The sequence below is a fragment of the Brassica rapa genome, chromosome A09, assembly GCF_000309985.2.
Source record: "Brassica rapa cultivar Chiifu-401-42 chromosome A09, CAAS_Brap_v3.01, whole genome shotgun sequence".
NCBI lineage: Eukaryota > Viridiplantae > Streptophyta > Magnoliopsida > Brassicales > Brassicaceae > Brassica > Brassica rapa.
In genome coordinates, this window is record NC_024803.2 from 13414571 (window position 1) to 13431134 (window position 16564).

At 35.7% G+C, this 16564-nt stretch overlaps 7 protein-coding genes across 8 annotated transcripts; 4 read left to right on the forward strand and 3 right to left on the reverse strand.

Annotated features, from left to right (window-relative positions):
• The first annotated feature begins 5 nt into the window (after positions 1–5).
• LOC103839169 lies at positions 6–1295 on the forward strand. The gene is made up of 3 exons (XM_009115658.2): positions 6–124; positions 583–817; positions 1017–1295. The coding sequence occupies exons 2-3, from the start codon at positions 600–602 to the stop codon at positions 1105–1107; spliced, it is 309 nt and encodes a 102-aa protein (XP_009113906.1). The 5' UTR covers positions 6–124; positions 583–599; the 3' UTR covers positions 1108–1295.
• Positions 1296–1559: 264 nt separating this feature from the next.
• Positions 1560–4421, reverse strand: LOC103839317 (mitogen-activated protein kinase kinase kinase 5-like). The gene has a single exon (XM_009115825.3). The coding sequence runs from the start codon at positions 3012–3014 to the stop codon at positions 2037–2039; it is 978 nt and encodes a 325-aa protein (XP_009114073.1). The 5' UTR covers positions 3015–4421; the 3' UTR covers positions 1560–2036.
• Positions 4422–4755: 334 nt separating this feature from the next.
• LOC103839168 (mitogen-activated protein kinase kinase kinase 5-like) lies at positions 4756–7396 on the reverse strand. Its single transcript, XM_009115656.3, has one exon. The coding sequence runs from the start codon at positions 7338–7340 to the stop codon at positions 6363–6365; it is 978 nt and encodes a 325-aa protein (XP_009113904.3). The 5' UTR covers positions 7341–7396; the 3' UTR covers positions 4756–6362.
• Positions 7397–7625: 229 nt separating this feature from the next.
• Positions 7626–9186, forward strand: LOC103839167 (trafficking protein particle complex subunit 2-like). Of its 2 annotated transcripts, XM_033278196.1 has the most exons (6): positions 7626–7690; positions 8027–8152; positions 8285–8370; positions 8443–8504; positions 8627–8712; positions 8845–9186. In XM_033278196.1, exons 2-6 carry the CDS (start codon positions 8072–8074, stop codon positions 8935–8937), a joined length of 408 nt encoding a protein of 135 aa, XP_033134087.1. In that variant the 5' UTR covers positions 7626–7690; positions 8027–8071; the 3' UTR covers positions 8938–9186.
• Positions 9187–9399: 213 nt separating this feature from the next.
• Positions 9400–12205, forward strand: LOC103839165 (mitochondrial amidoxime reducing component 2-like). The gene is made up of 10 exons (XM_009115654.3): positions 9400–9540; positions 9797–9962; positions 10432–10550; positions 10646–10795; positions 10866–11042; positions 11129–11217; positions 11298–11362; positions 11452–11554; positions 11633–11746; positions 11827–12205. Exons 3-10 carry the CDS (start codon positions 10454–10456, stop codon positions 11959–11961), a joined length of 930 nt encoding a protein of 309 aa, XP_009113902.1. The 5' UTR covers positions 9400–9540; positions 9797–9962; positions 10432–10453; the 3' UTR covers positions 11962–12205.
• Positions 12206–12999: 794 nt separating this feature from the next.
• LOC103839163 (mitochondrial amidoxime reducing component 2) lies at positions 13000–14911 on the forward strand. The gene is made up of 8 exons (XM_009115651.3): positions 13000–13319; positions 13470–13619; positions 13703–13879; positions 13977–14065; positions 14140–14204; positions 14275–14377; positions 14459–14569; positions 14651–14911. The coding sequence occupies exons 1-8, from the start codon at positions 13223–13225 to the stop codon at positions 14783–14785; spliced, it is 927 nt and encodes a 308-aa protein (XP_009113899.1). The 5' UTR covers positions 13000–13222; the 3' UTR covers positions 14786–14911.
• On the reverse strand, positions 14854–16438 carry LOC103839164 (haloacid dehalogenase-like hydrolase domain-containing protein 3). The gene is made up of 4 exons (XM_009115652.3): positions 16171–16438; positions 15681–15968; positions 15396–15602; positions 14854–15316 (listed from the first exon to the last, which is right to left on the reverse strand). Exons 2-4 carry the CDS (start codon positions 15933–15935, stop codon positions 15020–15022), a joined length of 759 nt encoding a protein of 252 aa, XP_009113900.1. The 5' UTR covers positions 15936–15968; positions 16171–16438; the 3' UTR covers positions 14854–15019.
• Positions 16439–16564: the final 126 nt, after the last annotated feature.

A 16564-nucleotide genomic window follows, 5' to 3' on the forward strand; every position in this document is an offset into this window, starting at 1 on the left:
TGAGTAATTCTTCTTGATTTTTTAAAAAAATTTCTACTTTTTTGATTTATTTATAGTCCTCTCGTTATACTATGTCTCGCTGTCTCCGATTCTCTCGTCGCCGTCGCTATTGTTTTTGCTGTCGGTAAGTTTCACTCTCGATTTCTTCTCATTCTCCGACGAGAGTCGATATATTATGTCACTGGCGATGGTAAAAATGTCCCCTTTTTTGGTTTCCCAAGTTTTATTTTACTCGAGCAGGGAACGTGTTCGATGAAATGTCTCAAGAGTATTTCTTGAACAAGCGTGTTTTCACCAATTGTTCTTGTTCAAATCGTAGAAACTTTATCCAGATTCGATCTAATGTTAGTTCTGAAATATAAATTTCATGTCTTTAACGAAAGAAACTGAACCCTAGTTATGAAGAATCGTTGCTTAGAGTTGATCGTAGGGGCTACTGTATTCCACCATAAAGTTTGTACCTTTGTATGAGACATTTACCATTCTAGTTATAAAAACAATATCTCTGAGTCTTGTAATTGAAATGTTGTTCTGTCTTTTTGTTAAACTTATTAGCATACTGTGTGTTTCTTACTTTAACAGGTTTGGTTTAAAGGAAGATGGCAAGTGGTAGCTTGAAACGCCTTGTAACGTCAGCAGTCACTATAGGCATGACTGAAGCAAGGGCGAGGATCTTTGGACATATGCTTAACCCAACAGGACAGAGATCTCCTCATAAAATTTTAAGGAAGAAGCTTTTTGGTGATAAGGTTGCAGAGTGGTATCCATACGACATCAAGAATGAGGATCCTAATGTCTTGGCTAGAGAAGAAAAAGAGTACTCCCCTCCCTTTAAATACTTTTTGTTTTTATTTATCTATTTATTACTTTCTTAGCAAGCCTTAGAGTCGATTTGCATTGACTGAAGCAATGCCTAGATAACTCATTTCCATTGCAAAGAGTAGCCTTGCATTAGTCTAGTGTAGGAGCTTGAGTTTTTTCTGTTCTTGAGTTTGTTTGTTATTGACTTATTGTAGGCGCTTATCGAAGCTTGAGATGCTGAAGCGTCGTGACAAAGGACCACCAACGAAGGGTAACGGAAGACGCGCTGCCAAGCGTAATAAGTAGTAACGGTCCGTAGCTTCCAAAATTAAAAAAAAAAATCTGCATTTTTAGAATCAGATTCTTCTGGTTAATTTCAGATTGAGCTTACTAGTAAAGTCCTCTCTACATAAATATATCATCTTTAAACTTCATTGTTTTACAATATGCTGAGATCACAAAGTTGAAAGCTATTTGCTTCCCTTTTAACTTCATACCAAACTCTGATTTTCTTGGATTTTTACCCTTTAGTATGCGCAAGCTGATACTTGTGTTGCGACATAGTATTAGATTCAAAATATAAACCTATGCGCATTGGTAGGTTCAGAAAAAGGTTCTAGAAAGACCGAATCTTGAGATGGTTTGTGTAACCTGTTTGCTAATATAGTGCACGTGTATTAAATAAACTAACACGAACAAAAAGATTTGCAACTGTGATAGCACTCTGTCAAAGAGAGAGAGAGAGATGGAGCAAGCTCTGAAGATTCAATCTTTGAACACTATACGTTTTCTAAGTTGAAGCAGCTGTATATCTCAAAACCTATTGTTTTTTTCCTTTTCTAATGTGTTGCGTTGTTGTTATCTCTAAAATAATGTAAGAATGATGCTTGCTTGCTCTTGTAAAAATCACACACAAACTTTACTAGTTCTGAGTTACATCTTGTTGAAAGTGTGACGATATTTTTGTTTGAGTAGTGCAATACTAGAAGATATCAAAGAATCAAACACTTTGAATAATCTCTGATTTAAAAGACGTAAGATGCATTTACAAATAATATCAGACCGTCAACCTAAAAAAACGAAAGTCTGAAACTTAGCACGCAAGTACCAAAACATGACCAACCGAAATTAAGACACGGACTCAACTGAAACCTATACACGACTCTTTAACACCGGAAACCTTAATAGCTGCCTTTGATCGCAAACTCCTCTCTTTTTCCTACTTTCGATTGATCTCAGCAGATCAAATCTCCAGGTCTTGGTGGAGCCATCATCATCATCATCACTGGTCCTATTTGTCTTCTAACCGGAGGACAATACTGAAGCATCTGATCTGGCCGTGGTGGAGCCATCGTCATCATCATGGGTCTTCTTTGCAGCGCAACAAAAGGATGTTTCAACAGATCAGCTGCGGTGGACCTGCGTGAGGGCTGCGACGCCATGCACCTTCTCAAGAAGTCATTAGCCACGGGAGACACAAGTCCGGGAAGCCTCCACGCGTAGCAACCTCGCCTCTTCTCAGGCCAGCCACCAAACATCTCAACTACAACACACCCTAGAGACCACATATCAACGGCAGGTCCCACCATCTTCACTCCGCTGGGTCCCAAAGACTCAGGGGGCATGTACTGCGGCGTACCACCAGACAAAGAAGACCTCGAATCCGAACCCGGTTCCTTGGATAAACCAAAATCAGCAAGCTTGAGATCCCACGGCTCTCCGAAGGTCTTGGAAGGGAAGAGGAGAACGTTGGCGGGCTTGAGATCACAGTGAACGTAGCCTCGGGAGTGAAGCGCTTCAAGTCCTTGTAAGATCATAAGAGCCGCACGTCCGACCATGAACTCCGGCATGGGTCTACCACGGAACTGCTGGGAGATGACGTTGTGGAGAGTACCTTTGGAGGCGAACTCCATGTTGATGTAGCAACGGTTGCGATTGAACCCTATGTGAAGATTAGGGCTCGTTGTTTGGACTATGCGTGGATGGTTGCGGAAACGAAGCATGATCCTATGCTCTTTCTCGAGACTTTTGATGAAATCCATTGGAGATGATTTCTCAGCGTATAATTGGTATTTGGAATCTCTCATGAGAGCGACGGAGCCGAAACCACCTTTGCCAAGAAAAGAGACGAACTCTAGTGAAGATGGTTCGTTAACAACAACAACATGCAAAGCTTCGTTGTTGTCTTCTCTGATAATCGTCTTGTTCGACATACTTTGTAAATTATTAGGGTTTTGGAATTCAAACTCTTTCAAGCTTTTCTGTGAGTTGTGTTTTGGTTTGACTTGAGAAACAAAACAAGATATCGAATGAATTGTGTTGCTTCAGAGCTCTTTCTTATTTATAACAGAAAGCTAACTGAGTTGTTCACTAATTTCCTTTTTCGCAAAAGATATGTTTAATTTGTTTTGTGGATAGGTTTGATTTCCTTTTTAGCTGTTTCTTTTCCTTTTTTTTTGTCAACTCTTTCCTTTTGTTTTATTTCTTGGAATATTTTGAATGTTTTGATTGATCTAAACTTTTTTTTACCATAATATCTAATTGGTCACAGATTATACAATGAGTAACCACGTAACGGCGATGGGAGCCGACAAGAAAAAACGGCGATGGATTTCATGATAATTGCCAAGTATGTATATTCTGAGATATAGAGCTGACCAGTCCATCCAAATAATTGAAGTGTCCTAATTTTTAATACTTTATTTTTAAAACTAGGATAAGACCTGCGGAAGGCGCATGGTGAATTTATATGAAAATTATTTATGAAATATTGTATGGAAAAATAAAATTTATATTACTTGATCAAATTAATATTTTTGGCCCTTAAATATTTTTTAAAAAACTTTTTTTAATTACATAATTTGTTTACTGATGAGCTGATCTCATTTTTAAAAATATTTTAGATCAAAAAATTATTTATCGCATAAAAACCTAATGTTTAGGCCGAACAATCTCAAGCCTACTATTTGGTTACAATGAAACTATGCCAACTCAGTTTTATATCATGATTTAGCAATTTAAAAGTTAATTATGGTTATGAGAAGTTTACGTTCACGTGCCAATCCTATCTATCTTCAATATTCATCTCATTTTTGTGTTATTTTTTTTTCATTTTGGTTATTGCTCGATATAAATATTGATTTTTGAGTTTATTCTCATTTCGTTATTTTGTTTTGGCTTGAGATTTAAGATTTAAAATTATTAAAGAGATATATACTTAGGTAAAGATCCGCGTCTTGTGCAGAACAAATAAATATTTTATATTTATTACTTATTTTATGTTTTTTTGCATATTATAAAATAAAAATTATATTTTAAATAACTAAGAAATCAGTTACTATTGTATAATAAATTGGCATGCACATATAAATCAAACGACCGATCTTGTTTACTCGCAATCATTTTAGGGTAAATAAATCAAAACAATCAATTTTAACTATCATATATGATATATAATTAAATTTAAATGATATTACCATATATATATATAGTATACTTTCAATATGGATATTTATTAAATGAGGTTTCTACTCATATGGTTTTATGATTATTTACATATTTGTGTAACAAAAATTTACACCAACAATTTTTTTAATATGGAATGTTTAGTGGTTTCAATAATTTATAATCATTTTAAAAAAAACAATGAAGATTTCAAAATAAAAATATTAACTTTTCAATATATGTTTAACGTAAATATCAAAATATAAGTATATATTTTCATATGATGTATAGTTTAATTTAAACGATATGAAATATATATATTAACATAAACACCTATTAAAATAAAATTATTTATTCATATGACTTTATAATCATTGTATCTTATTATAGAAAAAAAATTAAACCTTGATCACAAATATTTATGTGCGACTTTTAACAATTTTAGTAATTTATAAACATTTTGAAAAATTCAAAATACAACACATACAAAAAAAATCTGAATTTTTATTATATTATTAATGTAATTGTGTAATTTATTTTAATAATAAATAATTAAAGAAAAATGATAGAAAGTATTTAGATTGTTAGTAAATCTTTATTAATTAAAATCATTAATTGCCATATATATCTTAATAATATTTGATAATTCCGTAGGTTTTATTTAAGGAAAGAATATTTAATAATTTTATTTTGATAAATGAATGATTCGTAATGGATATACTATATAATACAACATTCCTTAGAAATTTAATTTTGGACTAACAAAATTCTCAATTGATTCTCAACCCGCCACGTAAGCAAAATTATCATTCTAATTACGTGACAACTCAGCATGAAACGTTTTTAATTAATACAAACTACAAGTTATAACTTTTTAAATATTTTTCTATTAATATATAGGGGATGTTTATGGCCGATTTAGGGCTGTGTTAAAGAAGTAACGGATTTTGATAGGGTTTGAACCTATTAGATAAATTATGTTGTTTGGGTAAATAACAATATTTGGTGTAGGGTTAGAACTTCAAAAATGAATTTTCTTTTTAAATCCGTAAAATTGAGTTTTCTTCGTCGAAATATGAAAAATAAGTTTTACCGTCAAAATCTCAAAATCAAGTTTTTTTCGCCAAAATCGAGGTCTCCCTCCCAAAAAAAAAATTTCAAAACTGAAGTATTCCACCAAAATTGCATAATTGAGTTTTCCCAACAGATAACAAAAAAAAAAAAAAAGTTTTCCCAACAAAACTGTAAAACTGAGTTTCTCTACCAAAACCGTAAAATTGAGTTTTCCGCAAAATCTGTAAAACTGAATTTTCCTGCCAAAATCGTTAAATTGAGTTTTTCCACCAAAACCCGCCCGCATAATCAAGTTTTTCGTTAGACTTGCAAAATATTATTTTTTGACAAAACTGCAAAAATTGAATTTCTCGCACAATCTTGTTTTCCTCTTAAAATCCCAAAACCACAAAACATTGTTTGATTGTATTATATATCTTTTAATGAAATTGCTGTAATTATCTAAATCACTTGTTGATATATATTATCTGCTTGTGTTTTAAAAGATGTTGTAAAATAAGCTAGCCTTAACCCAACCCTTCGTACATAAACTATTAGGGTTAAACTAAGATGGAGCAAGCTCTGAAGATTCAATCTTTGAATACTATACGTTTCTAGAGCTGAAGCAGCTGTGTATCTCAAAACCTATTGCTTTTTTCCTTTTCTAATGTGTTGTGTTGTTGTTATCTCTAAAATAATGTAAGAATGATGCTTGCTTGCTCTTGTAAAAATCACACACAAACTTTACTAGTTCTGAGTTACATCTTGTTGAAAGTGTGGCGACATTTTTGTTTGATTAGTGCAATACTAGAAGATATCAAAGAATCAAACACTTAGAATAAACTCTGATATAAGAGACGTAAGATGCATTTACAAATAATATCAGACCTTGAACCTAAAAAGCGAGAGTGTCTGAAACTTAGCACGCAAGTACCAAAACATGACCAACTGAAATTAAGACACGGACTCAACTGAAACCTATACACGACTCTTTAACAACCGAAAAACCTAAACAGCTGCCTTTGATCGCAAATTCCTCTCTTTTTTCCTATTTTTGATTGATCTCAGCAGATCAAATCTCCAGGTCTTGGTGGAGCCATCATCATCATCATCACTGGTCCTATTTGTCTTCTAACCGGAGGAGGACAATATTGAAGCATCTGATCTGGCCGTGGTGGAGCCATCGTCATCATCATGGGTCTTCTTTGCAGCGCAACAAAAGGATGTTTCAACAGATCCGCTGCGGTGGATCTGCGCGAGGGCTGCGACGCCATGCACCTTCTCAAGAAGTCATTAGCCACCGGAGACACAAGTCCGGGAAGCCTCCACGCGTAGCAACCTTGCCTCTTCTCAGGCCAGCCACCAAACATCTCAACCACAACACACCCTAGAGACCACATATCAACGGCAGGTCCCACCATCTTCACTCCGTTGGGTCCCAAAGACTCAGGGGGCATGTACTGCGGCGTACCACCAGACAAAGAAGACCTAGAATCCGAACCCGGTTCCTTGGATAAACCGAAATCAGCAAGCTTGAGATCCCACGGCTCTCCGAAGGTCTTGGAAGGGAAGAGGAGAACGTTGGCGGGCTTGAGATCACAGTGAACGTAGCCTCGGGAGTGAAGCGCTTCAAGTCCTTGTAAGATCATAAGAGCCGCACGTCCGACCATGAACTCCGGCATGGGTCTACCACGGAACTGCTGGGAGATGACGTTGTGGAGAGTACCTTTGGAGGCGAACTCCATGTTGATGTAGCAACGGTTGCGATTGAACCCTATGTGAAGATTAGGGCTCGTTGTTTGGACTATGCGTGGATGGTTGCGGAAACGTAGCATGATCCTATGTTCTTTCTCGAGACTCTTGATGAAATCCATTGGAGATGATTTCTCAGCGTATAATTGGTATTTGGAATCTCTCATGAGAGCTACGGAACCAAAACCACCTTTGCCGAGAAAAGAGACGAACTCTAGTGAAGATGGTTCGTTAACAACAACAACATTCGAAGCTTTGCTGTTGTCTTCTTTAATCATCGTCTTAGACATGCTGTTTCTACGAATCAGAAGTCGCTCTATCTTATTTGGTGTTTCGTTGTTTGGTTTGAGGGACTGAATGAATGATATGTTTCTAAAAGCTTAATCTAATTTATAAGAAGACTGAAGTCGGCTGTTCAGTATTTTCCTTGAATTTCCTTTTTCACGTAACAGATTGTTTAATTTCCTTTTTTATTATACCAAGTTAACAAACTCTTAAACAGAACTAAACCGGCTCGATTCAATTGGCTCCGGTTTACTTTCCTATGTTTTACTTGGTTTACCTCAGGAAATCAACTCCCTTCAAGGGTTCAATCTTCCTCTGGTCTCGATCTGAATCTCTCTCTCTCTCTCTCTGGCAGGTACGTATTGATTTCTCCGTTTCTCTGCGATGCATTTGGATCATTATCTTTTTCATGTTCGGGTGCTTGTTTATTATCGATTGATTTCGCAGTTGAATTATCACATGGCGAACTGAGAACGCACTGTCTCTCCATAAACACTTTAAAATTTCTATGACAAGACCTGCTTGTTTCATGTCCTGAATCATGATTGTTGTTGATTGATGCCTTAAGAAACTGAATTGCAGTTTCTCGTTGACAATGGCAATTTTTACAGCTTTAAAATTTGCTCTTTTGTAAGGGGTGGGTGCAGGCAGATAAGACACAATACTGAAACTTGTGTGTTTTGTGTTCCAGGAAACATAAAAAAAAAAAAGACGGAATCTAGTTAGGGATTTTGTAATGGCGAACACTGCTTGCTTTATGATTGTGGCTCGGAATGATATTCCCATCTATGAAGCTGAAGTTGGATCTGCTGCTAAAGTAAAATGACTCTGTATTCATTCTTGTTTCATTATACTTTGGTTAATAATAACTGGAAATTTCACTGCCTTCTTGGTTTGATTTTTATATTATTAAGGTGCACATAACGCCATTTTTTTTCCTATTTGGCAGAGAGAAGATGCGGCTCAACTGCACCAGTTTATATTACATGCCGCGTTGGATGTCGTCCAAGACTTAGCATGGACTACAAGTGCCATGTAAGTATATATTCTCTTGTGAAATTATTTGAAGGATTCGTCTCACTATCATATATATAACTCTTTGATCAGGTTCTTGAAGTCTGTCGACAGATTCAACGATCTGGTTGTCTCAGTCTATGTTACTGCAGGTCATATCCTTTTTTTATTAGAACAGCTATTTTTGCTTCTTCTCCTTCAGATTCATCCATCTAAATGTCTCTCTTGGGTCCAGTTTTTAAAATGCTTGTTTGTTTCTTCCTTAATTTAACAACACATACTCGTCTCATGCTCCTTCATGATTCACGTAATGAGGATGGCATCAAGAGCTTCTTCCAGGAGGTGCATGAGCTTTATATAAAGGTCAGAAAGAAAAATTTATTTATTTTGATAGATTTGTAGTTGTTGTCTTTGTCTTGATTTGGTTGCACCGTAGCAACACAATCTCTATTGCATCACCATCATGGAAGTTTTTTTTTTCGTTTGTTCATGCAGATTCTTCTGAATCCCTTGTATCTGCCTGGTTCTCGCATCACATCGACGCATTTTGACACCAAGGTACGTGCACTAGCAAGAAAGTACCTCTAGAGAAGACCGAGATTCTGTCTTCCAGCTCAATTTCCTTGGTCCCATATCGCAATTGTTTCGTCTTTGATTGTTATCCAGCCTCTACTTTCTTTGTAATATCGAAAATATTTGCTAGTAAACATAGAATGAAAAAGGAAGAGTTTTCTTTGCAACGTGCATTAGGGTAATATCCAAAACAATTGTTTCATGCGTATGTATTTTTCTGAGATGTGTTTCAGTGTCAAACATTGCTGGTGTTCTCGTTGTTTATCTATTTCACTTCATTACAATGGATTCACGGATGGATTGTATCAGTTTTCATGTCTGTTTCACTTCATCACAATGGATTAGTAGCTGATGTTAAGCTCAAGGAATCAATCTTGTTCAAAGCACAGAGATGACCATAACAATCAAAGATCAAAACTTTTCGGCCATCCCTGAATCCATTGTGATGAAGTGAACCAGACAGACATGGCAACGATGTCCCCGTTGTTTGACAGTGATTCTCAGTCCAACACAAAACCAGAAGTCTCCAGTTTTGTGTATATCCAAAGCTTTCTCTTACTGAGTTGTAGTTTCCCAATGAAGCATTCTCCCCAAGATTTTATAACAACCCATCCTTGGGTAAGTTTCTGCTAAAATTACAAAAGTTTTGTACCAAGGAAGATGCCTTCCAGAGCTGAAGCAGCTGTTTAACTCAAAACATATTACAGCTTGTGTTATCTCTAAATAAAGTAATAGTAGTTATGATATGCATCTTGTTGAAAGTGGCTTAATATTTTAATATTGATCTTGGACTTTGTTAATCACTTGCATATGTTCAGAGATGTCTCAAGATTAGGTTGGTGATAATATTATAACTTTAAGAATTTTATAATAGATGATGGCTCAGCAATAGATGTAGTGACCTCCTCTCCAAGTTTCAGAGTCTTCCTCTCCAAGTCTCAAGTAGACCATAAAAAGAGCTTTGGGACTCATTCTGATCCACACAACATACAATCTTCTCCCACGGATTTTGCTTGGGTATTCGTTCTACGTTAATATAGGTATTGATTCTTGAACTCTGTTCTGTATCAATATATGCTAGCAGTCTCGCCATATTGTAGAAATTGTGGTTTCAAACATACGTTAAAATCTCATTGAATTACATTTTTACAATGAAATTACTATGCTGAGACAAAGTTTAAAGCTATAATGCTTCCTTTTTGACTAAAAATGTCAATGGCTTCTATTATCTCTGTATACTCTTGTTTTTCTTCTTGTTAGTATGCACAAGCTAATGTATTTGAACATCTGAAAATGCTACAAAGTAGGTACCATATAATATTTGTAGATAACATTTTATTTCCTGTTTTTTTTTTGGTGAAAGTGGCAACATTCATTGAATGTGTTAGTCCAGAGAAGTTAAAAAAGAAACGAATTGTTTATTATGGCTAGTGGTATAACTGTAATCGCATATTGCAAAGAGACGTACAATACTTGAACACACTCAACTAAACTACAAGATTCGTCTAGTGTTCAGCATTGTGTCAGAGGAATGGAGGAGCAAGCTCTGAAGATTCAATCTATATTCATTTATCCGATCAAATCTTGTCGTGGAATCTCTGTCTCTCAGGCAACTGTAACTCAAACTGGTAAGTTATGAACATATGAATCGTCTCTTCTTCTTCATGTTCGTTTTATTCCTGAGAAAAAAGTTTGGTGTTAATATGTGGAAAATGCTATGTAGGATTTCAATGGGACCGGTATTGGTTAGCTGTGAACTACAAGGGAAGAGCATACACTCAAAAAGTTGAGCCAAAGCTTGCTCTTGTTGAATCTGAGCTTCCTAAGGAAGCTTTCTTTGAAGACTGGAAGCCAACAAAGAATTCGTTTTTGGGTGAATATTCTGTTAACAAAGTATACAAAGTTTTGTATGAATTTATCATCTTGATTATTCATCTTTGCAGTGGTAAGAGCTCCTGGAATGAGTCCTTTAAAGATTCCATTGACTAAACCAAGCTCGGTGGCAGAAGGTGTGTCCATGTGGGAATGGTCTGGATCTGCCTTTGATGAAGGAGAAGAAGCTGCTAAATGGTTTTCTGATTATCTCGGAAAACAAAGCCGTTTGGTTCGGTTTAATAAAGGTTTTTATTCTACATATGATCTTTTCACAAGCATAAAGTTTTTGATGCATAGAGTTTGATTAACCTCTTTTTTTTAAATGATACAGAAACTGAAACTAGACCTTCACCTCCTGAGTATGCAGCTGGTTACTCTACCACATTTGCTAATACATTCCCTTTCATGGTTTCTTCACAGGTGAGCCAATATAGATAGTTCCAATATCCGTAAGCTATATAATATGCATTTGATCTTCCTCTTGTGTTATTTGTTCTTAGGCTTCTTTGGACAAGCTGAATACAATTCTTACTGAACCGGTGCCTATTAATCGCTTTCGACCCAAGTAAAAATTATTATTCATCCTGAGTTCTTAATATCTTCAAACAATGGTAGTTTTCTTCATAATCTTGATTTTTTTTGGTTCTCTTGTAGCATTCTGGTCGATAATTGTGATCCTTTTGGTGAAGATCTTTGGGATGAAATCAAGATAAATGATCTGGTCTTCCAAGGAGTTAGGCTATGTAGCCGCTGCAAGGTGAGTATGATGTGGAAAAGTTAAATACTCTCCGATTCTTTAACTTGAAGGGTTCTTATAACTGTTTTCTTCTTTCAGTTGCCAACTGTGAATCAAGAAACCGGAGTTCCAGATGCAACTGAACCAATTGAAACTCTGATGAAATTCAGATCAGACAAAGTCTTAATGCCACACAAGAAACCGCATGGAAAAGTAATAGATATTTGAAACGTATAAAAGATTTCAAGTATTCTTGATTTACCTGGTGTGGATGCTAAACCAGTTTATGACAGGTTTTCTTTGGTAAGGATATGGTTTGGAATTGGAACACAACCAATAACCAAGGCAAAGGCAGTAAGATAATCAAAGTTGGTGATTCCATCTCTGTCCTAAGGATGATCTCTTCCGTATCTGAAGCAGCTGTTTAAAGTCGAATCGAATATAAACATTTTGCTTCTTCTGTTGTGTTGTTATCTCTAAATAATTTTTTTTTTGAAAAGATGCTTTCTTGCTCATGTAAACTTAGAAACTTCACTTGTTCTGAGTTTTCACCATGTTCATGTGTGATTTCATTGGTTTGAATTGTCTCAGTTATTCTTAACCTTTTAAAACCCGAGTACTTGGATTAAATCTTGAAAAGTAATAAAAAGGATCCTTCACCAGGTTCTTGAAGTCATGGATAGGTTTCAAGGATCTTGTAGATTTATAAGAAGACATCTTTAAGCATGAAACGTTTTACTTGAAAAAACAAATGTTCAAACTATTATACATTAGAAGACTTCATGCTTAGGGTGGTCTCTTCTTTAACATTTAAATTTATTAGACTCCAAAAGTTGTTGAACAGAAACCAAATCAGGAAGCACAAATAGATTCTGCTTTTCTTTAGTCTTTAGTATCTTGTGTCTTAAATTTATCAAGCAACAAAGCATTGCCGGAACATCATCTTAGAGAATAATGTCTTTTTTTACTTTTCCAAAAAAACTTTGAATTGGTTTTGTCGAGAAATCAATCAAAATCCCCCGTCAAAAATTTAAACAATAATAAATTTAAATAATAATGTGTAATATATAAATAATGCTTAACTCTATCGTGACTTGGTGAGTACAGACAGTGGTATAAGAAGTGTGCCAAATTTGAAAACTGTTTTAGAGGTTAAAAATTAAAATTTTGTATGGTATTTGGTTTGAGGGAAAGAATATTGCGAAACCAATTAAAATCTCATATTAGAAGTTTAGAAACACAATATCATATCTAATTTTTGATTCGTATGATGCGTTTTATGGAAAGAGCCTGAAAACAAATTCATACAAATCTGGTCTCTTGAGTGTAAAGTGGATAGTATCTTAAAAGTTGGTGAGATAGAATTGGATATGGACTTGAAAAAAGCCCAGTAACAATAACTATATTGAGAGAAAGTTAAAAGCTACTTTGCTTCCTCTTCCTGATGGACTAATGTCATATTTTAGATACGTATCCCGTTTTAGATAGATTTTTACTTATTTGGGGGTGTCAAAGTGATAGCATCCATTGGATGGGGCTGGTCCAGTAAAATAAAAAAAAAAGATTTTAATATGGTGGTGATGTGTAACGGATGTATAACCACATTTTAAAGAGTTGTAGAATTCTTGGAACACTCAAAAAGAAAACTACAAGATTCCTTGGTGTACTATAGCACTTTTGAGAGAGAAAATGGAGGGTCAAGCTCTGAAGATTCAATCTTTAATCATTTTTCCGATCAAATCTTGCCGTGGAATCTCTGTCCCTCAGGCAACTGTAACTCAGACTGGTAAACCTGAGATAATTTTTTTTAATTGGAGTGAAAGTGATAGAAAAAAGATTATGCATGCAATTATAAAATGTATTTTTGACTATGAAGTTGTTTTGTCTTTGTTATGGATCTAATGGATACTTTTGACATGCATTGTGTAAACTGAAGGATTTGAATGGGACCGGTATTGGTTAGTTGTGAACCATAAAGGAAGAGCATGCACTCAAAACGTTGAGCCAAAGCTTGCTCTTGTTGAAGCAGAGCTGCCCAAGGAAGCCTTCTTTGAAGATTGGGAGCCAACAAAGAACTCCTTTTTGGGTAAAACGTCTTTGGTTTAAAAATTGACAAAAAGTTTTGTCAGAATTGAGAGTTACGACGTGTTTGTTCTTTTGATCTTGTAGTGGTGAGAGCTCCTGGTATGAGTCTGTTAAAAATTCCATTGACTACACCAAGCTGGGTGGCAGAAGGTGTGTCCATGTGGGAATGGTCTGGCTCTGCGTTTGATGAAGGAGAAGAAGCTGCTAAATGGTTTTCAGATTATCTCGGAAAACAAAGCCGTCTGGTTCGGTTTAACAAAGGTTTTAGCCTTTTTCTTGTTCTTGTGATCTTTGTTATAAGCAAAAGATTTTGATGCATTGATAGTTAATCAATTTTTTTTTTTTTTTTTTGATATAGAAACCGAATGTAGAGCTACACCTCCTCAGTATGCAGTAGGTTACTCTACAACATTTTCAAACACATTTCCGTTTCTGGTTTCATCTCAGGTGAGCTAATATCGATAATTCCAATATAAATAAAATTAGAATATGCATTTTGATATTTTACCTTTTGTTCTTAGGCTTCTTTGGACCATCTGAATACACTTCTGCCAGAACCAGTGCCTATGAACCGTTTTAGAGCCAAGTAAACTATTATTTCTCTTGAATCCTTTTTAATATCTTCATAATCTTGATTTTCTTGTTTCTCTTTGTAGCATTGTTGTGGAGAATGGTGATCCTTTCGATGAAGATCTTTGGGATGAGATCAAGATAAACGACTTAGTCTTCAAAGGAGTTAGGCTATGTTACCGCTGCAAGGTGAATAATAATATATGAACTAGTAAACTACACTTTGATTCTTTAATTTGAAGAATGTTTCTAACTCTTTTTCTCTTTCAGATAACAACTGTGGATCAAGAAACCGGGGTTCCGTCGACCGAACCAATCCAAACTCTTAGGAAATTCAGATCAGACACACTCTTAATGCCAGACAAGAAATCTCAGAGAAAGGTTAGTTATTTGAGACCTCTAATAAAAGGATTTCAAGCTCTTCTTGATGCAACAAATGATATCGGTTTCGGTTTATGACAGGTTTTCTTTGGTAAGGAGATGGTTTGGAATTGGAACATATCCAACAGCCAAGGCAAAGGCACCAAGACAATCAAAGTTGGTGATTCCATCTCTATCCTAAGTAAGATCCCTTCCATAACTGAAGCAGCTACTTGAAGTCATAAAATATAAACATGTGTTGTGTTGTGTAACCATCTCAAAATAAGGTAGACAGAGATACTTTCTTAATCATGTAAACTATTATAAACTTCACCTTGTTGGAAGTATGATTTGGTTTGAATAGTTTTAATTGTTTCTTGCCTTTGAAACTCGTTTTTACTCATTACAAGAAGAAGAAAGAGCCAAAATGTGCAATACTACAATACATTAGATTCCTTAGAGGTCTCTTGATTAACATTTCAACTTATCAGACTCCAAAAGCTGTTGAACAGCAACTAAATCAGGAAGCACAACAGCTCCAGCTTCTCTCCAGTCTTTAGCAGCTTCTGTCTTAAACCTATCAAGCAACAAAGCATGCATCCCAGTACTCTTCGCCGGGACATAATCTTTACGCATACTATCTCCAATATGCAGAACCTCTTCAGGCCTTATGTTGTTCCCAGCTCTCTCTAACGCCAGCTTGTATATCCTCGGATCTGGCTTCTCTATCCCTTCCATACCAGAGAACACACCAAAGTCCCACTCTCCCTAAATACCAGATCAACCAAAACATGAGTCAACTTTTGAAACACAATGAGTTCTGTTCATTAGCGAGACTCTTCAGTACCTTGTTCAAACCCAAGGCAGGTAAAATAACTTCTTGATATCGATACTCCGCGTTGCTAACAAGTCCAACTATAAGCCCTTTCTCCCGTGCCCATCTCAAGAAAGGTCGAGAATCTTGAAACACAGAGTAAGGTGCAGCAGAGCCAAACGTTGAGTAGATTCTTCTAAACACTTTCTCAAACGTTTCCTCATCATAGTCATACCCTGCCTATTCATAACCAAACCCCTTAACCTCAAAGTAACCAACACACATAAGATGATAGCAAAATCAAATTTTCAAATATACCTTGACGAATGAATCTCTCACGCAGGTTTTCCACCAAGCAATGTTTGGCATTTTGGAGAAACCGAAACAAGGATACTTTTGAGCCATGTCTGTATAAGCAATTTTGAAACCTTCATGGACTCGTGTGTAGTCAGGACATGGCAAGCCAACGGCTTTAGCAGCCATACAGTAGTAATCACCAAGCTCTCCTTTGTAAGCTATGAGTGTACCCGTTACATCTACTGTGATACACCTTAGCTTCGACAAAAGCGACATCGTTTTGGGCAAGATTCTTTTAACACAAAGAAGCTGCACAATAAAAACACCAAAGATGATCACTTTGCTAACATACAGATGCGAAATGAAGATCCTTTTTGGCTAATTAATAACACAGAGCAAATAAATGATCGAATCTAATATCATTAGTAGAATCTTATCATCGTACGGACACAACACAAAGACGAAAGCTTTATACAACAAAAGCACGAAACTTTCGGAGAGAGAGAGGTACCCAGAAGGTGAGAATCGAGAAGTGATTCACATGGAAGACATTGGTTTCTTCTTCAATTGGGTTATCTACTGGAAATGAGATCAGGAAGAAGGGACTGTCTTTGTTTTATACACACGAGGTTGAATCTATTACAAGAAAAATTAATAAATAAAGTTGAATCTATACGTGTTTGCGTGTGATTGCGCACACAGACAAAATCGACAAAGCTAATTGGATTTTTAACCACAATTAATATTCTTTTGGTGCGAGATAAGATTTCTTGATAAGTCGGATATTTTTTTATAGACTTTAAAAGGTTTGTTAATTGCTTATTTGGAGGGCAAGTTCGAGGATGTTTTCGTAATTTACATGGAGAGAAATTAATCCATTGGATTGGCGTGATAGTGGCCTGCTG